At 38.4% G+C, this 25,314-nt stretch overlaps 1 protein-coding gene across 1 annotated transcript; it reads left to right on the top strand.

Moving 5' to 3' along the window:
• Nucleotides 1–144: 144 nt before the first annotated feature.
• On the top strand, nucleotides 145–24,750 carry si:dkey-118j18.2. The gene is made up of 5 exons (XM_041813736.1): nucleotides 145–482; nucleotides 747–840; nucleotides 957–1,116; nucleotides 13,895–14,027; nucleotides 23,686–24,750. The coding sequence occupies exons 2-5, from the start codon at nucleotides 821–823 to the stop codon at nucleotides 23,907–23,909; spliced, it is 537 nt and encodes a 178-aa protein (XP_041669670.1). The 5' UTR covers nucleotides 145–482; nucleotides 747–820; the 3' UTR covers nucleotides 23,910–24,750.
• Nucleotides 24,751–25,314: the final 564 nt, after the last annotated feature.

The raw sequence follows: 25,314 nt of genomic DNA, 5'->3' as shown, positions 1-25,314 counted from the left end.
CCTAAAATCCTTCTGAGTTCAACAGTAATCCTTGAACGTTAAATTAGCTGAATGATAACATCTGTGTTTTGTGCCTGGGTTTACGGGAAGCCGTGAAGGCAACAGTTCTCTGAACGCCGCCCACAGAGAAACCAAAGGCAGCATTGAACACAGATGAGCTAAGCCTGGGGCGCTGGATAAACCTCTACTAGTTAAGTTGTTTCCTTCATATTAAGAGAAGGGACGGCTTGCCAGGTAACTGGGTGGGGCCCTCTAGTATGATACCAGTACGGTAGGTAGATGAAGCTAGGCGGTTTCAGTTCTATTGTCCGCAGTTGAGCTAAGTAGAGTTAGCTGCTGTTGTTGTGGCCTGTAGCCCAGCTAAGCTAGCTGTTAGCCTCAGCTGGTTCACGGAGCTCTACTCATCACATCTCAAAGACGAGATATGAAAATGGCACATATTTGCTGCTAACTTAGAGGATCCGGTTGGTTGTCCTTCTGAAGTAAGTGTGAAATGTTGTACTCCTGTTTTCATTAGTTCATATCGCGAATTTAAGCTGAATTAAGAGGGAACTGTTATGCTAACTTACATCTGTTTTAAGTTAACATAAAGTGGAGCTTTAACTTAACCCAGCTTAAGGAGTGAGATGCTTTGAAATTACAGGTTTATAGAAGACATTAAGCCTGAGTAAATTTTTCCGTTATTATACAGAGAGATCGTGAACAAAGCCTTTAAGGAAATTAAAGTTGAATTGAAACCGTTTCAGGGGAGGTGTGGTTTTGGCCAGGGACCAGATCCCAGCTATGAGAGCTTCTGCTCTGTGATTGACTTCTCATAATCATGGAGTTGTATTGGTACATGTGAGTATGATCTTACTGTTGTAAGGCATTGTCTTTATAAATAAAAAGCATAAAAGAAATGATGTATAAAACGGGCCATCCTTACCCAATTCCCCTCTTTTTCTACTTCTTTGCAGAGTTGTTATCATATTCATCATCATCAAGATTTTCTTCTATGTCTGCTGGTACCGATCGAGACAAAGGCAACTGGCAGCATACCTGAGCAACCCACGCAATGCTCAGATTGTCATTGTTGGAGGAAGGGCCTACCTTCATCAGATGTGTGAAAGACAGAGTGTAAGTTCAGATCCCCTCACACAAAGACAGCAGCTCATCCCACACTTCATACTGTTACAGGGCACCACTTGTGCCATCAAGCTCGGTCTTTATTGTTTATATGTTGGTATACACAAATAATAATAAATTAGCAAGTGACAGGGATTTGTTTGGAGACATGGGTGGTACTGTCTGACCAATTTATGTGTGGCATGAATAATACTGAAGAGCAATTTGTTATATATAACATTCATATGCTGCTGTCAGATTTTCTTCCCCTTTGTTGGAGGAACAGGAAGTCCAGTAGTGTCTTGTCATGCACTCACTGCATGCGCCTGTAGTGCTGCCAGAGATGCTCTCTTACATTTTTTTCACCAAGTGGATTCAAATGTAATGAAGAAATATGCTTCCAGTACCAACAGCTGTAGGCCAAACTGCCTACTCTTAATGGCAATACATCTGACTGACCTTACACTGTCAACATTGCAGTCTTCAGAATGTGATTTCCTCATCAAAACATTGCCAAATTACTGTTATTTTCTTTAATCTGAGTGTTGCTACATCCCTGTTAGCATGACATTGTTTTGCTTTGTCATATTGTCACATGTTAATAACCTTAACATCAGGTCTACTTGTTGTGCTATAAAGCAGAAGTTGTTGGTGGTAGCTGTAATATGTCAGTTATGGCAGTACAGAATTGATTTTTTTTTGAAAGAAGTTTTCTTGGCCTATAAATGATGTAAGTGGATTGGTGCATGGGAAAGTAGATTTTGCAGAGACATGGTTCCACATTTTACTAGGTGTTGGGTATGGATGTCACAATACAAGACATTTGGACTTACAAATATACCAGTAAAAATCCAGCCTTATTGGTAACTGTTTTAATATCACAGCAAGAAAAAGCAAAAGGGATAAGTGCCCAATCTTTGGCGCTTTCTTATTCTAAATAATGTTGACAACATTCTGAACGAAAACATGCATGCAATTTTAACAATGCAATGTCTCTCACGTATGTAACATCTTAGTCAATATATGACTGAAGCTATGCTCTCTAGTGTTTTTTGTTGTTGTAGTAACCCAACTATCAGCTCTCCAAGGTGTAGATCTGTCATTGTATTTCCAAAATACTGCTCTTTATAGTAGTTTACAGCTCCTGAGTGCCTTTTTAAGCTGAAATGAAATGGATTTTAGGAATATTTTTCTAACATTTTAACTGATTGTAATCAGAAAAGACAGCTTTTTTAAAATAAAAGTAGTAAAAGACCACATGTCAACAGTAGTATAGGAATAGGAATTTGTGTGTTGCCCCTCTGAAACTGCTTTTGTGGTGAAGCAACAAACCAAAAGCGGTGTGTCACAAACTGAACTTCGGCCTGTTTCTCAGAAGTGTTAGCAGGCCTGAAGTAAGGGAAAGTTAAAGAGGGGCACAGTTGTGTTACATTTTTGCAGAGGAGTTGTTTGTTCTCTCCAGAGGACATGTGGTTTTCAGTCACTCATTTTTGCCTCGAAACAAGATGACGATACACGCTTGTTTCCACTTTCAGTGCTACGCTCGGAGAGTCTGTGGCCGCCCGTTTATAGCCACTTTTGGCTTGCATGTTCTTGTATGCTTACATTTCTCAGTTTTCGTTTGCTTGACCTCGTTGACGTCAGGGGTCAAGTCACAGCTTTGTCAGTTATCCAAGGCAGCACTGCTGAGTGTGAGGATAGGATGGGACTTTTTTTTTTAAACAAGTTTGTAAAATTTCAAGTATGTGTGCAAGATTTTTGTGTGGAAATACCAGTAAAGACAAAGACTGAGGTATGTTTGGGTCTGAGGTGCTGCTTGTCATGTGTTAATTCCTAGAAATCTTACCAGTACAATCTCTTTATTCATAGAAATCATATCTATGAGTAAAAGAAATGTCTTATCTGTAACTTGCTTGACATTAGAATTGGTTGATCCTTTCGTTTATCTGATCTGCCCTTTAAGAGTCATCTGAGATGACTTTGACAAAAGACTTTCTGTTTAAAACTTTTAGATTTTGCTGACACATGGTTTTCACGCTTCTTATTGTGGATTTTGAAATTGGATGCACATTGGAAATGTAGGCTCCTCTTTATTATTCCTGTCAAGTGCTGACTGTACTTTTATTTGTGTTGATATTTTCAGAGATATGTCTGGAATATTAATGCCTCTCCTCAGCATCAGTTTGTACAGTCTTTTTCTGCAGGCTATGCCACAGGTTTAGACAGTCGTCACGATTGTGCTTCCCCAAGAGCCTTTCTGCCTTACTGCCTCTCTAAAACACCTGGAAGCAATCTCAATGATTCAGAGCCTTCCTTAAATGTGCTCTGTGAATCATATGAAACAGCTTTCTCTGATATTTTTCCAACTTATTTTCAACTTGTGCCCACTTTGTCCACTTCCTAGTAGTTATTGCAAGAGAAAGGAACACATTCTTCTGAGAAATCATTCGCTTAAATGGTCAGTAGAAAAGTAAATTCCAGTTAATCTTAACATCAGCTAAGTGTTTGAGTTATTTGTCCTTGGCGACTAAATCTACTGTACAGACTGTGATATTTTTGGCATACTTTTGGGATATTTGAGTGACAGGAAATGCCCAAGATGTTAATAATAAACAAGCAGTTGAAACTATGAGGAGCTTGGCCTTTTGTCCTTGGGTTTCCCAGACCAGCTCTGACTTCCTGTGAGCTATCTGAAATATTTGTTAGATTATGAGAAAGTATGCAAACTTCTCATCTTCTTGGACTAACAGAATAATTACATGTCCACTGTCTAACCACCGCAGCAGCCCTTCTACCACCCTTTTTTCTTCATAGTTCTGGTCTTACCTTCTTTCTGGTGACTCCTGGCTGACAATAAAGTCTCTGGGAACTTGGCTTGAAAGATAAAGAATTTAAATGTGTGGTAAAAATTTGATGTGTCAAAAATCAGAGTGAAAATAAAAATTATTAACTGAGAAGATCTTGTTCAAAAGCAGCTTATGTTGGTAGTTAGAGCTAGAGTCCTGCATCAGTTCAGGTACCTGTGGAAACCTGATTGGTAACCTGCTGAAAATGTTCAGCTACATGTAGAAAATACAGTCACATAATTTTGTGGGTATGGGTACAAATAAACAAAATGCAGGCAGGTGACAACAATAAAAATAGAAAATCTTAGGCTATAAGACAATTATTACCATTATTTTTACATCTAAATAAGCAAGCACTGTCAAGAATTGGATCCTTGAAGCTTTGAGGTATTTTTAGGCACATTATTTCTCTGTTACCTTTTCATGATCTCATATTTGGACTTGTTCTTTGGCAAATGTGTTGTAGGAGCCCCAGGGAGTTACTCTGAAAGTGCCTATGTCGCACTATTATTTATTTATTTTACAGTCTTTGGGTATGAATGTGAGTACACAGTTTTGTGTACAAGTAGGCAGTTGTTTTAACAGTAGAGTGTATTTATTGAAGTATGCCAGCATTTGTCAGGGACAGTGCTAATTTCATTAACGATGAGGAAAAACGTACGTTAACAACCTTTCTTCAAAGAGGAAGACGGGACCAGGACGGACTAAAAGTAGATTAATGATGATTAAAAATGCTGACAAAAAGTAGATGACTTTTTGTTCCAGAGACGAGATGGGACCAAAATGTGCATGCCTGACTGACGGACATACAGATTCTGTGATATTCTCCTCTGTGTGTCTAACCTGCTGACTGTTATAAAACAACCAGAGGGGAGAGAGGAGGAGGAGGAGGAGGAGCAGCCTGTGTGAAGCAGCAGCGTGACAGAAAGAGGAGCTGATAGGTAGATTAAAAATGTAGCTCTGCTCTGTATTCTAGTGGAATTCTTTACAAGACATTCAACTAAAATGCAGCCAGCCTACCTTTGAATCACTGAAAAACATCATCAGCTGTTGAGCAGCATAGACTCCTAATGTTAGCTTCAGTTGCTGCTGTACAGTAATCCTCCTCAGTCTTGGTTGGACTAGCAGTGATTAAAAAAAACTCCAAAACCTCGTACTAGGTCTCGGTTAAAAATATTGATCTGTATTTCAAATCCATTTTAAAATCTGCAACACAAATGTTATTAGTGAGCTAAAGGAGGCAAAATACTGTTACATTGTGATGTGTTTCAAGAGGCTCAGACTTTTGGCAATTCAAGAAGGATGAAATTTATTCATTGTGATGTGTTCAAAGTCACATGGAGAAATTGGAATTTTAGTTTTTGGGAGAACTCTAAATATATGTGGCCCTTTTTATTGAGAAATGTTTGTTTGATTTGTAATATCAAATAGATATAAAGTATGAGTTCAGTTAAGGTGTAATTAAGGTGCCTTCGTAAGAGTACCCTAATGAATAAAAAATCAATGATTCTCATCCCAAAAGTCTGTTATCCAATATACATTAGTATATTCATCAGTTTATTTCAGGCTGTTGATTGTATAAAATGAGTGTTTCTTTTTTTACAATCTGGCTTTTTTTAAGAGAGAAAATATGATGTGACTAAAAGTAAAGACTGAAATATAAAGACTTTTTATTGACTAAAACTGGACTAAAACTTTGAAGGGTGAACGGGACTAAAATTTTGATAAAACATTTTTTGTTCTAAGACTAAAACTAAGACTTAATCTAAAAATGGCTGCCAAAATTAACGCTGGTTACAAGGTATTTATGTGTTTAGGTCAAAGAAAAGGCGCTTCCGTATGTTCAATTACCACTGCTTATCTGTGCGTATAATATACATGTGAATATCAGAAAAAGTGCAGTAGCCTACCGCCTTTGTTGTTAAGTTATTGATTGTGCAGCAGCCAAATATAAAGTACATTAAATGAAAGTGAGTAGCTGTAGTCTGTACGTTGAGTTTAATCACGGGTCAGGTCAATCAGTCAATCAGTCTTTGTTTTTATTATGCCAATTCATAACTGAAGTTATCTCAGGACACTTTACAAAGAGGGCAGGTCTAGACCCTGCTCTCTGCTGTGGCCCAGTATAATAGACCAGTGTTAATCATTAATACTATTATAAAGACTATTCCCTGTTATAATAAAGACCAGGGTTAGTTTATTATTGATAAATGTAGCAGGGAAGTAGAACTACTCCTTGATTCAGTGGAACTGTTCTAGTAAGGATTATGGGAGTAAGAATGATGTTAAAAGATGAAGCAATGATCGCTGTTATACTAGCATTAGCAAAAACAATGGTAGTAAAGAGAAAGATTTACATCATATATAAAAGTGATGACAGAAATGCAGTTTGAGCTGTTTTTAAGTTCACCTTATGGTAGTTGTAATAATGATAATGATGATAGTTATTAGCAGAAGAAGTGTTCTATTTGAGGTTGTGCTCTATTTTTCACTGGTCTGGGCTGATCCCGGCATTTAACAGGGAAAAATACAGGTAACGGGTCGGTTCTCAGTTCTGAGCTCTAAAGGTGCAGGTGGATGCTATTTTGCAAGACTGGACCTGTGCAGGACTCTGGTTGGAGAATTTGTCAGGACTGTGTAGGCGTGTCAGCTCACAGTTTGATTGACAGACGGTCATGAAACTCCACCCTAATGGTCCAAATATACTACCACTATCTTAAAAGGAACGCTGCATGATTAGACAAGTTCATCTTGTTGGATAGGTATTTGTATCTCTCAGATGTATATTGAACTAAAAATCTCCCTAACTACCCCACATATCTGCATTTTGAGTAAATTTGAGCTCATAAACTCACCAGGAGACCGCCTTGTTTTGGTCCGGGTTGGTAGTGTGACGTCACATTGCTGCTGTGCTCTCTATGAGCTCCTCACCGTTGCCAGCAGTAACCGTTTTTCAGACGGCCTTGCTGCTTGCAGCTGTTGCAGACACAAGTTTGCTGAGTGTTGGTTTTGTCTCCCTGCTGTCAAAGCTCAGTCATTCCTCCTACGTTTTACCTCAGTATACCTCCCTACAAGTGACTGGACTCAGTGTTTGGTGGAAATCGTGCCGGAAGCTTTTCAAAATAAAAGCTGTATGTACATAAGAACGGAGCTTCTCCAAAGAAATGCTAACGTGGACTTTTACTTTGAAAAGTGCAAACCAGAAGTGCTTTTGTACTGTGTTTACCTTTACCTGAACCATGTGGAAACAGAAAGCTTCATAAAGAGTCGACATTTGGGGAACAACTTTATTAAACAGACGCATTTTAGCTCGTGGCCTTCATCTGGTTCATCAAGAAACAGATTTCAAACATATTCAACCGATGTGAATTCAAATATTTGCTACAAGAAGGTAAATATGGCTCTGTATTCATCATTCTCCTGTCTAGATAGACAGATAACTGCTCATGGTACAAATAAAAAGTAGAAGAGACCTAAAATTTTAAAATTCTCTGTGCGTGAGACGTGCTGCATTTCTGGGATCAGCCGTAACACTGGCTGCCAGTCTGAAACCGCGGTTACTGCAGAGCAACGGTGAGGAGCGCCGTGGAACTGTGACGCCACAGTACCAGCATGGACTAAAACATGGCGGCCTCCTGGTGAGTTTATAAACTCAGATTACTCAAAATGCAGATACTTAATGAGTATTTAAGTTCAATATACATATGAGAGGTACAAATATCTATCCAACGAGATGAACATGTCTGATCATGCAGAGTTCCTCTTAAAGAAGTAGTCAACACTTGAACATTTTTTTTATAGCTGTACACCTGAGTGTACAGAACTGTGATAAAACACATCAGTGCCACTCATTTCTGACATTTGCATTTTACGTCTTTTAATTGGCTCAAATGGACATCTGCCTTGAAAAATCTTTTCTGAAAAGGCGGGGCTTATGTGACGCAGAAACTACTGTCTGTAGAATGTTACCACCTCTAGCTGACTTTACCATTCAGAGACCACTCCCATCCTCTCCTTCACCTGCACTGCTTTGGCTCCGAGAGCTACGACTGCAGTAACGTCAGTGCTGGAGCCAACGGCCCGAACAGGTAGTGCTCTGGACCACCACAGTCTGCTACCACTTCACAGCCTGCCTCAGGGGATTCTGGAGGGGAAAAATCCTCCACCTCAAAAGACCGCTATGAGACAGCAGTGCTGTGGGACTCTGTGTCACTGTCACTTCTGCTTCATCTGGAAAACCCCGTCCTCTAAAAAAAAAAACCAAAAGTGTCCTTCCCCCCTCCCTCCTCTCAGTACCAAACTGCCCTCTTTCTGTGCTTTTTTTGAAATCCTGAAGTGGGCGGAGCTCTGAGCTGGGGTTTCACTTACACTTTAAAAATTCACTTAAAACATTTCATCTGTGGTCTTCTCACCTCTTCTCTCAGCTCCTCCCTCTACTCTCTTTATACTGCAGAGGCGTTTAACTCTTCTCTCCTTCTAATAAGTGCCAACACACCAAGTTTTACTTGTAATAGCGTAGCACCATATCCCATGTATTTCTCGAAAAACACACTGACTCTACAACTGTGGGTGACTGCTCATCATCAGTGGTGGGATTGCTTTACAGATAACCTACTCTGTATTGTTGGTAGCTTACTGGCCTTTAAAAGTCTACAACCCTAGTAAGACAACCTCATTTCTTCTGGTGTGTTTCAAGGAAAAGTCCTTTGTTATTTTCGGGTCAGTTCAGGACTGATGGAGAGTCTGGGGGCCTGTGAGCCGGGCTGCTCCAGGTTAAAGGCAAATCCAGTTGGCAACACATTCATAGCATCATAAATCATTGAAAAGAATCTATGCATTTTACAACCAGATTCAGAAATGTTGTCTTGCTGTTCTCTTTTCTCTGCCCACTTCCTAATTGACTATTGTTTGGAGATTGCTCCTCACAAAGAAACAGACTACAACATGTTAAATGTGAATGATTTGGGCTCTGCGTTCAGATCAGGTCACCTTTAACATACCTCAGACTCGGGCCAAAGGGAAAGACCACGTTAAGAGCCATTAAAATATTTGGCCTTCACTGTTGCTGCAAGAGGGGAATTTGGCCAAAAATCCGTCCAATTATCTTGTAGTGTTTACCTTGCTTTAAGCTTTCTAATCTCTTCTCCTTACACAACTGCTTTGTTTTATCTACTTCCTCTTCTGCAGCCTTCTCTTTACCTCTCTTCCCTTAGTTTTTGTTTCGCTTCCTTCCCTTCTCACCATCGTTTGTGATGTAAAATGTTCCTTGTTTAGATTTTAATGGAATTTGAAACAACAACGGGTCACCGGTCATCCGTAACCCTGCACCCTGAACATTTTCTGGAGAAAGACTGAGACAGCCTGAGTCCTGGGCTTAAATAAATAGGAACGTAAAGGGTAGGAAAAAAATAGATTCTTCAATTCAGATTGATTCTTTTTTAAAAATTACAATCTCGATTCATATAATCCAAAGATTGAACTTCATCTACGTCACTACGTCACTCATGCTGCCTGAAACTTGACCTACACTCGCCTCTAAAAGTGTTTAGATCGGGGTGTCAAAGTTGAAATTTTAAGTTTGACAGGTCAAAATATGAGATCAAATTTGAAATCATTAGTTTAAAAGTCAAAATATGACTTAAAATTGTAAATTGTGAGTCTTATAGGTCAAAATATGGGTTTAAAAAGCCAAAAATTAGGAGTTGAAAATGTCAAAATATGAGCTAAAATTCAAAATGATGACTTAAAAGGTTAAAATTATGACTTAAATTCAAAATTGGGAGTGAATAAGGTCAAAATATGATAAAAGAAAAAGTACAAATTGTTTTTTTAAATGTAGAAATATCGGGGGGGTTAAATTGTGTTTTTAGAAGTCAAATTATGGGATTAAAAAGCCAAAGTATGGAGTTGAGATGGTCAAAATGTGACTTAAAATTTAAAATTGGGAATTGGGAAAAAGATGAAAGTGTTACATATTAAGTCCAAATTCTGGGTTGAAAAGGTCAAAGTATGAAATGAAAACTCAAAATCATAATAAGTTTGAGTTGTAATCTTGAGATGCAAAACTAAAAATATTAAATAAAATGCATATTAATTTCTTTCCCCACATTTTGAGTTTTTATGAAATCTCTTTACTTTTTCAGATTTTTTTGGCTCAATGAGGATATTTTAAATAATCAAGTTGAGGTTTACATTATTATACTGGAGGAAATCAGCAGACCTCATACTGGTGGGCCAGTTATAATACAAATCTGATATGATCCTGCAGGATATAATCGTTCCACGGGTCGGATTTGGCCCTCAGGCCTTTAGTTTGACACTGTGGTTTAGACTGATTTAAGGTTTAAATCTTACCCCCAATCATCTAATTTTGGATATCTGGGCATGTTATCTAGACAAAATAGATAGATAATCTCTTCCTCAAACCTATATTTCTTCTTAAATGTAGAAGCAACATATGTTTTGTTATTAAAATATCCTTACAAGAATCAATATCGAATTGAATCCAATCGAATCAGGACCTTGTGAATCAGAATCGATTGATTCATGCAATCAGTGTCAATCCCCAGCCCTAACAAAGGGGAGAGACCTTGATGTTTTACCACTGGCTAAGCTACCTGGACTGTGCTGTTCACAGCTACCTGAAGCCCGGTAGAGCCTTGTGGAAATTCCTCTGATGTTTGTTTTGACCCTAGAGTGAAAGGGAGGAGTTTGTAAGTCAGAATCTTTACTCTGTGTGTTTTTGTCCAGTTTTTATGAGAAAGGAAGTAGTGTTGTTGTTTTTAACAATGATACAGCAAAGAAGTGACCCTTAACCAGCCATAATGACCTCATTTGATTGAGTAAAAGCATGCTGGGATATTATGTAATTTATAGTCGTATGTTCTTTTGGCTGTAAATGAACTCTGGTTGGTCAGTCTGTGCTCTATCTCTCCTTATCTCTCCCTGTCACACCCACAACAACAGGATGGCAATTTGAACTAATTAAGACATCCGTCTGCATCATCACAGTCTGCCCACGCCTTCTTCCTGCTTCTGTGGTAATTACCTAGCCAGCATGGGTGACGACATCAATGCTTCTTCAGGAAAGATTGCTTACAAAATGTTAGACCTAAACATCTCGTAAAAGATATTGCATCACAGTTAAAAAAAAAAAAAAAAAAAGCATGCACAAACGTGGGAGCGGGCAGACAGCCTGCTCCTGTGTTTGTATAAACACCTCTGTGGGGGTTGACTTAATCATTGGTTTTTTCCTGAAAATGTTCCATGCTGGTCAGCTGGATGTTGGAAAACCTGTTTGAACACAGAATACCTTCCCGTCTTAGGCAAGGCAAGGCAAGGCAAGTTTATTTGTATAGCACATTTCAGCAACAAGGCAATTCAAAGTGCTTCACACAGTTCATTAAAATACATTGACAAAGGGAAAAAGAAACACAGTGAAAACATTTTAAACGAAGCATGTAAAAGGTGATTAAAAACAGCAAATAAGACCCACACAAGATAGACACATCCCTAGTGCCATTTGTCTGAACTTTATATGTATATAATCCAAAAAAGATAAAAACACACATAAAAAGTAAAAAGAATAAAACAATAAAGATAAAAAACAGATATTAAAGTAAAAGCTACAGTGCAGAGTTCAAGAAAAAATGGAAAATTTGAAAAGTAAAACGTTTTTTAGTCAAAGGCAGCAGTGAACAGGTGTGTCCTCAACCTTGATTTGAAAGAACTCAGACTCTCTGCAGACCTGATGTTTTCTGGGAGTTTGTTCCAGATATATGGAGCATAGTAACTGAATGCTGATTCTCCATGTTCGGTTCTGACTTTAGGGACACAGAGCAGACCTGCACCAGATGACCTGAGTGGTCTGGATGGTTCATACTGGACAAGAAGGTCTCTGATGCATTTTGGGCCTAAACCATTCAGTGCTTTGTAAGCTAACAGGAGGATCTTAAAGTCTATTCTCTGAGAGACAGGGAGCCAGTGAAGAGACCTCAGAACAGGAGTGATATGGTCCACTCTCTTGGTCTTAGTGAGGACTCGAGCAGCAGCTTTCTGGATCAGCTGCAGGCTGTCTGATAGACTTTTTAGGCAGACCAGTATAGATGCTGTTACAGTAGCCAACTCGACTGAAGATGAATGCATGGACCAATTTTTCAAGGTCCTGCTGTGACATTAGTCCTTTAATCCTAGAAATATTCTTTAGGTGATAATAAGCTGACTTTGTAATTGTTTTTATGTGGTTTTTGAAATTTAGGTCTGAATCCATGACAACACCCAGATTTCTGGCCTGGTCTGAGGTTTTTAACTGAAGTGACTGCAGCTGCTGATTTTTAGAGATTCCTCCTTGGGTCCAAAAACAACTACCTCAGTTTTTCTCTGTTTCATGAAGAAAATTATGGCACATCCACTCAGTAATTTGTTCCATGCATTTACCCAGTGATTGTAAGGGGCCATGGTCACCTGGGGACATTGAAATGTAGAGCTGTGTGTCATCTGCATAGTTATGGTAGTTTATTTTGTTGTTTTCTATGATCTGAGCAAGTAGAAGCATGTAGATGTTAAACAGAAGAGGCCCCAGGATGGAGCCTTGGGGGACTCCGCATGTAATTTTGGTCTGCTCAGATTTAAAGTTACCTATTGACACAAAATAATCCCTGTCCTTTCAGTAGGATGCAAACCAATCAAGAACTGTGCCAGACAGTCCCACCCAGTTTTTCAGTCGGTCAAGTAATATATTGTGGTTGACGGTGTCGAATGCAGCACTGAGGTCCAATAATACTAAGACTGAAGTTCTGCCATGATCTGTGTTTAAGCGAAAGTCATTATACACTTTGACCAGAGCGGTCTCAGTGCTGTGATGTGGTCTAAAACCTGACTGGAAGACATTAAAGCAGTTGTTCACTGTTAGAAAATAATTTAGCTGTTGAAACACAGCCTTTTCAATAATTTTACTTAAAAAAGGAAGATTTGATATCGACCTGTAGTTATTCATTACAGTCTTGTCTAGATTGTTCTTTTTTAAGAGCGGCTTCATAACAGCGTTTTTCAGGGTCTGTGGGAGGACTCCTGAGATCAGGGATGTGTGTATAATCTGTAACAGATCGATGTCATGACATGTGAGACCTTTTTGAAAAAATCTGTGGGTAAAACATCCAGACAGCAGTAAGAGGAGTTCAGTTGGTGTAAAATGTCCTCCAGAATTTGTCATTGATTGGATTAAACTGTGTCATGGTGTTTAAGTTGTTTTTAGATGCTCATAGCACAGATCCTGAACCTGGTGTGGATAGACTCACTGCCAGTCTAATTTTCTGAACTTTCTCTCTAAAGAAAGAAGCAAATTCATTGCAGGCCCTAGCGGAGTGAAGTTCATGTGCTATTGACACAGGGGGGTTTGTTAATCTCTCAACAGTAGAAAACAAAACTCGAGCATTATTTTTGTTTCTGGTGATCATGTCTGAGAAGAAAGACTGCCTTGCATTCCTCAGCTGCAGATTATAAGTGTGAAGTTTCTCTTTATAGATGTCAAAATGAATCTGGAGATTTGTTTTTCGCCACCTGCGTTCAGCTTTTCGACACTCTTTTTTCATTTTTCATTTTTTCATCGTCTTACAGTATCTTATTTCTCTCTGAGGACACTGTCTTGCTGTTTGTCTAATAAAATGTTTGGTGCATTGTGTAAACTCTCTTGTCATGCTGGCCTGAAGCAGTGAGTTTAAAGGAGAGCCCGTGCATGAATGATTATTACCATAACAGTCAAACCGGCTCAGTTAGTGACTCTGTACTGTTTGCAGTGTTGACATGTGTAATGTTTACTCTAGACCAATAAGCAGACTTAAGGGTACTTTTATGTTTGCACAAATGCAGCTTTATATTGATATTTATTTGATTGTCTTATGTTTTTTTGTGCATCATTAACTCTCAGAACTCCCTTCACTGTATAGCAAACGTCTGTGTGGCCAAGTTGGTACGGTGTTCAGGATGACCTGTCAGTAGAGGAGCCCTCCACGGCCCTGCCACCAGCTGCATCCTTCTCCCACCTGGACATGCCACCACCATATGAGGCGGTCTCTGGAGGTAACACTCTCTCACACACTCATTCTTTGACCCAGAATTCTGCCACAAGTCTGCCGTTTCCTCATTCATCCAGCTGTTTCAAAGTTGAGTCAGGGCTTCTTTACTTCTTCATTCATGATTTCCTGTAAGCCACAGCTCTTGGCTGTTAATCACCCAAATATTTTCTCAAAATGTAAGAGAACCCTCCCTGTGGTTTACAGAAAATAGTTAAGTAACTACAGATTTATGTGTGATGTAAGGGATTAACAGGATTCTTGGTCAAATATGATCAGTGCAGTTGTTTTAGTTGAAAATGTAGTTTCAGATTTCATCGTTTAATTACTCACAGCAATAATAAACATATGTGTTTGTTTAAAGCACAGGTGTCAAATTTAAGGCCCGGGGGCCAAATCTGGCCCATGGTACAGTTACACTCGGCCCTCCAGATAATATCGTATTCTTATTATAACTGGCCCTAAAATATGAGGTCTGCAGATTTGTAATGTGTAAACATAACCTTGATGATATCAAATATCCTTAAGTCAAAAAAATGTGAAAAAAATTGATGAAAACAATTCAGTAAAAAAATGTGGGCAAAAAATAAAACTTTGTTTTCATTTTCTATTTTCAATTTTGAACTGCACAATTATGATTTAAATGTATTATTTTAACTTTTATTTCATATTTTGGTATTTTACATTTACTATTTTGACTTTATCTCATATTTAGACCTTTTCAATTTATTATTTCAACCTTTTTCCCATATTTTGACCTTTTAGGTGCACCATTTTAAATTTTAAGTCTTATTTTTTGCCTTAAAAACATGATTGTGACTTTCTTTTTCGTATATTATTATATATTTATATATTATTATTATTATTATTTATATTTTATATATTTTATATGTTTACCTTTAAAGCATTATATTAACATCTAATTTCATATTTTGACCTTTTGCACTCATAATTTTGACTTTTTATCACAGATTTTTAACCTTTTAACTAAACATTTTGACTCATTAAGCCTCAAAAACATTTATCATCAGTGCAAATGTTTTTCCCCATAAATTACTACTGGCAAATATGAGGTTGACAGTTTGGTTAAAAATGGACCCTAATTTATTCAGAATCCAGCCCCCTCCGTGGTTTACTTTTTGCAGAAAATTGCAATGATTGTTTAGTTCAGTTTATTACAACCGTGCTTCCTAAAAAGTTGGGCGAGTGTGTCAAATGTACATAAAAGAAATAAAAATAAGACATGCATATGCAGAGGCTGCTGGATCCAAACCAACAATCATAAAGAAGAAAGAAAGGTCAGCTCACCAGGAAGCAAGTGGCGTTTCCTCAGACTTTGCTTCCTGGTGTGCAGACCTTTTTGGCTTCTTTATCAAATGTAAATAAAACCTGATGTGACCATTTTCAAAACATTTAAACCCCATGTTTTTGTTGGAACTTGCATAGACAACATGTCAGATACAAAAACTGAAAAATCAAGAAGCAAAGAAAGGTCTGCACACCAGGAAGCTCCCATGTAAGGATTTATTTAGCAACAAGCGACATTTTGAGCTGACGTGCTCTCCCTTAGGTATCCGTGAGTTGCCATCGTTAATGCATACACATCCATGTGACCCAACACAGCTTAAGTCCGTTTTCTAATGAGGTACCAAGAGATCCAAACAGACAAAATTTAAGTTAAATCATATGACACATGGTTGTTCAGTTCAGTTTCAGCACCACTTTAGGGACATGCGTGTCTTATTTTGATTTCTGACTAGATTTTAAACTAAGATATTTAATTGCATTTGGGAAGAAGAAAGCCCATTTGGATTATAGTCAGATAAATAATCTCAGTTTCCCTGTCATTAGTAATCATTATGAGTGTATCATTAATAATAATACGATAATTGATAACTGAGCAAACAGTACAGGAGAAAGAATAACCAAAGCAATGAATGATGAATGATTTAAGTCAACATTTTTAACTACAATTTTTAAGCATAATTATTGATGTAATATTAAGATAAGTGGTTTTGATCATCTGGTGGAAATATTTTCTAACAAGGTTGATAAATGTGTGATTGTTACTAAACATCACATTTGCATTTTTGAAATAATTTGTATAAATTGATTGGTTTATTTTAATGACTGAATTGCAATAATAAACTTCATGGAAGTCCTGATTTTAATGTAAGGGTTTTATAGTGGCTAAATTAACCTTTAACACTGAGTGTTTTTCAGAGACTCCATGCAGCATTACTTGTTTTAAAGTTTTAGTGAAAGCCCAGCTTTCTCTGCCCACTGAAGCATTTATATGTATTTTTGAACCAACTAAATGTTTAATCACATTCCTTACACATAAAATAAAGCACTCTTTCATTATGTATTACCTTTATTTGGATGTATAGTGCTGGGCGTTGATCCTGCAGATGTCTCATAAAGTGTGATGTGCTTTCACATTAGCTGCTCCTTTTTTCCATCAGGTGTTTGCAGACAGAGAATCTGTCTTCCTTAATAACTCCCCGATCATTGTTGGTGTATCTGAAGTGCTCCTACACTGCAGACTTCAGTGGTTTCCCTGGTGGATATACGAAGCTTTGCTTCTGCGTCATTTTTCCATAGTAAAGCTAATTTAGCATAGCTTGTCTGTAATTAGCACAGCACATTAGGCTGATGCACCACAGCTACTGTCACTGCACCAAAAATAATGATCCAGCGCCTGTTTTAGCATGAAACAGAAACACCGGGTTTTTCAAAGCCTTTACAGTTAGTTAAACATGGCTTTTCAAACTGTAAGATCCAGCTTTTGGACTTTTTAAATTGCAAGATTTGTAAAACATATCATGCCCTATGGCCACAGTGATATGGTTCAGTTTAAAAGAGCATCCCAGAGAGGCTGAATGTCTATGAAGAAAAACAAGGAAACAATTAATGTTTTTCTGTAAAATTGAAATTGCACAGTCTTGTGATTTCATTGTCCATCCCTGCATAAACTCAGAAACAGCCACAAGTCATCTTTGTAAACACAGTTCATCACTGTAATCACAAATGCTGTAATAGTTTATTTGACAGGGGAAATGCTCCACACAGCCTTTTACAGTTGATTGAATCTGTGGTCTCTGGGCAGGTAGAGCAGAGAAAACATACATCACCACAAAACAAATAAAAGAACACAACATCTCGTCAAAATCACATGCTTTACAAAACGACATTACCCTCCCTCTCTTTAAAGTACTGGAGCTTGTGCAGTCTCAGACTTTGGTGAGCTCCAGAGTAGATGTCAATTTCATAAAAAAGACGAGGTTACTGGGTCACTTTTAGAACTGCTTTAAGTTCAACTAAACTCTGAACAATCTCCACTGCCTTTATGAGCTTTTAAGAGGAAACAAAACCAGTCAAAACCGATCCTTGCAGCTTTTGCAGCCCCCACATTGCTGCAGCTGAGGCATGCAAGTACATATTCCTCTAGATACACATGTCCTCCACAGCATGGCCTACAGCAAAATGAACCTATTCATGTTAACACAGAGGCAAACAGCAAGCTTCAGTCTGAAGCAATCCCATTTTCAGCAACACAAAACCCAGTCAAAGAGCAGAGTATAATTATTAATCCAACAGCCTGACGTTGTTGTGCAAAGGTTGGAACTGCTCACCTTCCTAAACGCCAGTGGCTTTATTTATCAGAATCACTGCAGTGATGGTTTGGCAGGAAAACTAAGCATGTGCCTCACTATTTGGAGGGGTCACTGCAAAATTTTTTGGCAGTAAGAACCTTTTATTGCTAGAAAAGTAACCTATTCTGCACACACACACACAGTACTTGGTCTACTTTAAAAAGACAGAGTACACTTCGTGTCAGTAACCTCTTTATGAAGGAAAGAACAGCCCCAGGGTTTTCTTTGTGCACTCCCTTGATGTGTGCTGTGTCAAAGTAAGCCTTAGTTAACACTTTGCTGTTGTCTGTTTTAAGCTGTGCAGGCTCTAATGTTCCTCTGCTAACTCAAAGGTGCCCATTAACTCTTCTCGATTACTGTTTTAGAAGCAGCCAAATGTTTGCCTCTATTTGAATTCCTTCTTTTATGTTCCTCTTTTACCAGTCCTGTTTTTTTTTTACAATTTATGAAATAACCAGCCCTTACACAATTGTGTCAAAAAGGAGGAAATGATTATAAATCTCCCCACATTTCATATAAAGAGGATTTTTGTAAACAGTTCAGAAAAAGTTGTCATGCTGGTTGCTGACTTTGAGTGGAGTTGTTTTGCATCTTTATGTTTCAGTAGACGTGAAGTGCTCTTTCAGTCTGACAGGATGTGGTTACATTTGGGGTTGAAGTGGTGACCTTTCAGCATTAATAGTACAAGATGTTGCAGCCTCATTACACCCCCACACATGATCTTTTTCTCATCAGAGATTCCACAGTGTGTCTCAGGGCTTACTATAATGGAAATGGTTTCTTCCTCCCTTCGGTAGGGATGCCCAGGTTCTGCTGATTACCTTTGAGTGAGATCAGCTGATACAGTACCAGTTTTATTTTGTGGTTTGATATGGCAGCTGGTGAAGTGGTTGGTCAGTCTGCGTAACTTTGTACTGTCCTGGGACTTCCATCAGGTAGCAGCATCAGCTGAGCACAAAAGTCATCCTTATTTAGTCAACAACATGCTTTTTTTCTATCCAGTCCAATCCAATCCACTTTATTTATATAACACATTTTAAAAACATTCAAGTTAACCAAAGTGTTGCACAATAAAAACACAGAAATAAAGAACAAACACTGCAGAAATGACAACATTTTGAGGAAATAAAGGCAGGCTAGAACATCATAAAAACCTATAAAATGACATAGAAACATATAAAACATAAAACAAATAAAAGCCATAAAAAGGCAGGCATTAGGAAAATAAAAGATATAAAAGGACAAAGATTAATTAAAAAACGAAAGAATAAAAATGAGTTTTAAGATGTGCTTTAAGTTAGTAGGGTGGGGGACATTTTGATTTCAAGTGGCAATTTGTTCTACAATTTTGGAGCCTCAGCAGAGGATGCTCGACCAGCTCTGGTTTTTAATCGAGTTCAGGGATGACGAGATAAAGCGGATCAGCGGGCCTCAGGGACCACGGGGGTATAAACATTTAAGAGGTCAGAAATGTACTGGGCTGCTTATCCGTTTAAAGAAGTAAAAACAAACAATACAATTTTAAAACGAATTCTAAAATGAACAGGGAGTCAGTGTAGGGAAGCAAGGATTGGGGTGATGTGGTCATGTTTACGTGTAACTGTTAAAAGATGAGCAGCAGCATTTTGGACCAACTGTAAACATGCCGGGGAAACCTGATTAACACCAACGTATAGCGCATTACAGTAGTCCAACCATGTAGAAATAAAAGCATGAATCACTCACTTTAAGTCATTAAAAGACAACACGGATTTAATCTTGGACAAAAGCCTGAGATGATTAAAAACTACATTTAATGACAGAATTTATTTGTTGATCCAATTTAAAATCACTGTCAAACTTTACACCAAGATTTAAAACAGTGGGTTTAAAATAAGGTAAAAGGGGGTCCAGGTCCCTGAGAGGTGTTTCTTGGGCTCCACTTGAGCCAAAAATGATCAGTTCCATTTTGTTTTCATTAAAATTTAAAAAGCTCAGGACCATCCCGTCTCTAATGTCTTTAAAACAGCCTAGCAGAATAGAGCTGCTCTCATTCCTCTTTATTGGCAGGTAGATCTGAGTGTCGTCTGCGTGGAGATGGTAAGATATTCCATGCTTTTTGAAAATCAACCAAAGAGGAAGGAGGTAGAGGGAGAAAAGGATAGGGCCAAGAGTCGAACCTTGGGGAACTCCACAGGATAGGGAGGCAAAAGAAGAGACGGTCACCAATTTCTAAACACTGTTCTAAACAAAACAGTGCAAACATCTATCCAAGGAGCAATCCAAATGTCCTACAGTTTAAACTGAAATGATGATTCATTCAATACATGTGTCAATTTATGTGAATTTATTAGCGCAGTTATTAACAGACTGAAAAATACTGAGTTAAATTAAAAAAAGGCACTAAGTCTCAGAACTGAAACTAAACTGCATATGTTTGAGTTTGTTAAGAACATAAATTTCATCTCCAAACGGTTTTCAAACTGCTTGCCCAAATCTGAATTTATTTTTCTTAAAGTTAAATTTGAACGCATCCTGACGTTTTATTTGCCTTTGTCTTATATTGAAAGGTAACATTTTGGTTAGTGATGTTCCTTGGCGTATAATTTCCTGAATAAATGCAGAATATAATCTGTGCTTCACTGAATAGTCTAAAGTCGAGTAAATCTATGTTAACCAACTTCACACTGTGACAGTAAGGTCACACAGCTGCGGGGATGTTGTGGCTCAGTTTGTCTTCTTGGTGGTGGGTTCGATCCCCAGCTTTCACAGTTTTACGTTGATGTGTCCTTGGGCACGTTTGGCTCCCACTGCCACCCAGGTAGTGTGTAAGTGTATATGGAATACACCGATGGCCAATTCTCCATAGAAAGGTTCACCATCAGTGTGTGAATGTGGAGTGAATGGTAGGTGTGGCCTGCAGGATTAAAGCACTTTGAGTAGTCAGACAACTAGATGATTTACCATTACACTATTATGATATAGAGTTGGGTTTCAGTACATGGCTAATGCTAACGGTGTTAGCAGTGCAGGCTGTTGATCCTTTTTGCAGGTTAATGTCCACATTCCTGAGGTGAATGTCGTCACTAAGTGCTCAGTTCATGGGAGCAAAACCTTACACAGCCTCTGGACAACTTCATCTCCATTATTAAGATAAAAATAGTGCTAAACTGTGCTATTCCTACAAGAGAATATCAGTTAATGAGTTATAGCAGTTAGCCTAATAGTTGTTTATATTGGAGTAAAGAGCATTGTGGCAGCAAAACGGGAGTCATTAACAACAACTCAGTGGCCACTAGCAGTGGGCAGCTGCGTTACAGTTTTTAAGGGTTTCGCTGGGATTTTGGGCCCCAACAGATTTTGTTTTTAAAAGTTAATTTGATCAGCTAGTAATTCTGGTGCCAACAACAAAGAGATCCAAATTTAACCATTCAGCTGGCTAATTAGTAATTGTGTCCCTAATTTTTGCTTTGGAAAGTTTATATTAATTAAAAAATGACTACTTATATCATTTATATTTTTTACTGAACTACTTACATTATCTTGGTAGTTTAAACCAAGAGTAGTTCTTGATTTCTACAGTTGTAACTTGGGCTGAACAATTTTAGAAAATAACTAAATTGCAACTTTTTCCCCCAGTATTGCGATTGTGATTTGATATGCATTTATTCTTTAACTTTCTTTAATTCCTGGACAAGGGCTGAACAATTCTTTAAAAGTATATCTAATTCTGTTCATTTTAACTCGTATTGCAAACTGGATATGAATTGCTGCATTGAAGGGTTTTTGTCATTCTCATATTTAATAAGAAAAAATTATAAAAATGAAGTTGGGATTTTTTGTAGACTATTTAAAAAAATGGCATTTGAATGATTGTATATGTTACGCATAACATCTCTGCTGCAAAAAAAAGTTTAAAACTGAAATTTTACACAAATTTCAGGTGAAAGAAAAATTGCACCTTCTGCGATTTGGCAGCAGGCCATATTGCAATTTAATCTAATTTTTGTTTAATTTCCCAGCCCTAGTTGTAAGTGTCTGTTGTCACAGTTGCAACAGGACATGTTTATCCTTGCCTTGGAAATGCTGGATGTTACATGAAACTGTTGCATTATGAAGCATGAACTACTGGAAACTGCTGTTCTGTTGCTGTATCTCACTGATGTTTACTTCTGCATCTGCTAACTTATGATGGGCTATGATTAATCTTTGCCATTAACGGTTGATTAGATAGTTAGAGACATGCTCCTCTGTCCAGCTCTGTTGCTTCCAGCTTGTTTTTAATTGAGCACTGCATCTATTCCATTTTTAAAAATGCACTCTGAGGTGTATTTACTAAGCAGCCAGCCACCATCATGGATGAATTTCACATTGTGAGTGAGAAAAGCACATCTGTACTTTAAACACGCTATGCTACCTCATTTATCCTGCTAGTGTAGAGGGTTTCAACATTGGATTAATGCTTTTAACTCACCATGCCAAGCCATGTTTGGGGATTTTACCACGACTCCTTCAAGTGGATAACAGGCAGGAGCAGATGAATTGAAGTTTTGGTTTTTGTGCAAGCTAACATTAGAAGGGGATGCATCTCAGTTTAATTTGATCCACAATGCTAATGTGCCTACTTCTTTTATGCTGGGAGAAAAGTCTACACACACACCCAAGCCTAGGTGGACAGGTGCTGAGCCGAAAAGGAGACTGACAAAGAACAGAAAGACGTCTCGCAAACTGCAGGGCACCAAAAATACAATTATTTATTGCACCAACGTGACATTTCGAGCAGCTCTGCAGCTCAATTGTATTTTTGGAGCCCTGCAGTGTGCGAGACGTCTTTCTGTACTTCTTTTATGCTATCATTTAGAGTATATGATAGCAAACCCAGATTAACCATAGGTGATTGGTTCAGTGGATAGAAGCATTTACACCAGTCTATCAATCATGCACTTTAAATGGACATTGGCCAATCGTGAATTTACCAGTTAATTGAAGCATCTTTATACATAGACCTGTGTTGGTTGTGCACACAGTTCATGCAGCTGTGCAACATTTCTGTCGTTTTTAGTGCAGCGACGAAGAAGCAAAGGACCCACTGCAGCAGCAAAGACTGGTGGCTGTGTGACAGTTTTTCTCTTAATGTGATTGTTAAAATGACTTCCAGACTGACAAGAAGTGACACAGTTTAACAAAAGTTACAAATAACTTTCGAACCATAAATCATTGCCTCTTACTTGTTTTTCCTCTTGAAGCTAGCTGTTGTTCCTTCCTATTGACGTTATTGATGCCCTTGAATCCCGTGAGCAGCATTTTCAGTGAGCCTGAAACTCATGTGACTTTTTGAGACTTAAATGATTAAATCCGCACCAGTAAGCCTGATATTGAACGTCTTTTTTATCCACTTTTATCAAATTACGATCATTTATTACCACTCGCTCGAATGCTAACTCAGATTCTAACCGCCATATTTGTTTTGGGTCATTAAGCCAATGGCAGGCTGTTCTGTAATGAAGTCATCCTGCCTGAGTAGCGCATAATGTTGAGAGATAGAGAGAGCCTGTGATGCAGCCTCCTGTATTATTGTTATTTTAATATTTAGCAGTAAAACTCAATAATTAGCAGATAAGCAACTTTAGTGTCACAGAGATGCTGCACAATATTGTATTTGTTGAGTCATGTTCTGAGTCAAATATAGGTCTAACATATTTGCCAGTCTGCACAGTCAGTCCAGAAAGTTCACACTGGAATCAGATCAGTACTCGGTATCGACACCTTGGTATCAGAATTGTATCGGGAAGGAAAAAATGCTATTGGAGGAGGATTGGTTCTGCCCTTTCTGTCAGTGTGCACTTCGTCACATGGAGTAACACCCTCTTGTGCTGCAGCTTTGAGAGGATTTGGCTGTGTTTGTTTTGGTGCAAAGGCTCTGCCTGCTAGTGTAAACGGTGCAGACTGACTGTAATGTAACATGGAATTGGACCAAATTAAAAGCCATGTATTTGCAAACAGCTAATCTTGTTTCTTCGTTCCTTTCAGAGGACGATCTGAAGCCACCTCCCTACAGCGAGTGCGCAAATGGTGATGAGGCCGACACCGCCCGCCCCTCTCGACTCACCCCTCTGATTTCTGAGGCTGGAGCGGACAACGTCAGTGTAAACGAAGCCCCGCCCCCTTACACACCATCTCCTTCTACACAAATCAGTCCACCGGATGGCCCAGTGAGCCACAGCGAGCCCCAGCCAGAGAGCAGGTCCGCTTAATCAATCCCTAACGCCAGTTTGCCTTTTTCCATGCACTGCCTTCCTACATTCAACCTCAGTGATCGTTGCCAGCCTAACTCTCAGCACGAGAGGAGAAGTTTATTTGAATGCGACTGTGTGTGTGAGTGTGAATGTGTATGTGCGTTTGTGTTTGGTGGTTTTTAGAGTTGTTTTTCTACCTTGTATTGTTTAAAAAAAGTGGTCATCTGATGAGTTTGGCAATAACAGATGACATCAGCAAGCCTGTGTGCCTCAGACTCTGCCTCCCAGCTATGATGAAGAGAATCCCCATGATTTCTAAGGTTAATGGGAACCAGTGAGACACATCAGCAGAGAGAACCAAACATTCAAATGTGCTCTTTTTATTGTAAAGATGTTTCTAGATGTCTGACCCACTTCCTTTCATAGATCTAACAGGACTGATCATATTCACACAATGGTTTTTTTCCCCTGGCATCATGCTTAGCACAAGAAGGTCAAAGGTCACACTGCTGAGGTACAGGGTTGCTTTTTCATACTAACACAAGAAGTCCAATAAAAGGTGAAGTTACTGCCTTTGATTCACAACTGACAATACAAGAAAAAGTTTAAATTTCTGGAGGAAATTGCACTTAGCATAACAATAATCCAAGTCTTTGAAATTATAATCCAAAACACTGTCAGCTGTTGGTGCATGATTAGCATGCTAATATGGTTTATTATCTTTACATACTACTTGATATCCTTTCAGAATAAAGTTGTCACTATACCAGATTTTAAACTTAATACAGTTTTTGTTTAAAAATCAGATAACAGCTTCAGTAAAGTGTTAAAAACAATAAAATATACTGTAAAAGTGTTACATAAGTAGTCCTTTAATACTTGTTTGCTCATCTGAAGAGCTGTATGCAAATTATAATTGTTATGCCAATTTTTCTAATACATCGGTATAGTGTGCCAAGACTTTCACCATCAATATGGCAAGTGCATGCAGCTGCCACTGTCCCATACTGCATGATACCTTATGGCAGGGATGTCCAAACTATGGCCCAGGGGCTAAATGCGGCCCGCGATCTATTTTTGATTGGCCCACAGCAAATTGTAAACGTTAAATCAAATATAGCCCACTTTGGAGCATAAAGCTTGTGCTTCACTAAACTGTACTTTTTAGTTTCAGCACAAGGCAGTGCTTCCATGCTAATTCTGTTAACTAACATTTTGACAAGAAGAATTTGATTTCAGTTTTATGTGACTAAATGAAAACAACACTGTAAATGGAAAACATATTGACAACCAAAATAATAGCAATGTTTTGATTTATTATGCCCCGATGGATTACGAAGACTAATAGCAGTACCAATGGTGTTTTAGAGGCAGAGCCAGTGGTACCCAGGGCCAGCCAGGGCCAACTGAAATCTAATTGGCC

Source organism: Cheilinus undulatus, linkage group 19 (genome assembly GCF_018320785.1).
Source record: "Cheilinus undulatus linkage group 19, ASM1832078v1, whole genome shotgun sequence".
In the NCBI taxonomy this organism is placed as follows: Eukaryota; Metazoa; Chordata; class Actinopteri; order Labriformes; family Labridae; genus Cheilinus; species Cheilinus undulatus.
Note: the sequence above shows the minus strand (reverse complement) of the source record. Positions and strands in the feature narration are given on the sequence as shown.

Coding starts and splice junctions, on each gene's coding strand:
- si:dkey-118j18.2 (XM_041813736.1), top strand. CDS start 821: ATGGAGTTGTATTGGTACAT. Junction 841..956: donor ATGGAGTTGTATTGGTACAT/GTGAGTATGATC, acceptor ACTTCTTTGCAG/AGTTGTTATCATATTCATCA. Junction 14,028..23,685: donor ATATGAGGCGGTCTCTGGAG/GTAACACTCTCT, acceptor CGTTCCTTTCAG/AGGACGATCTGAAGCCACCT.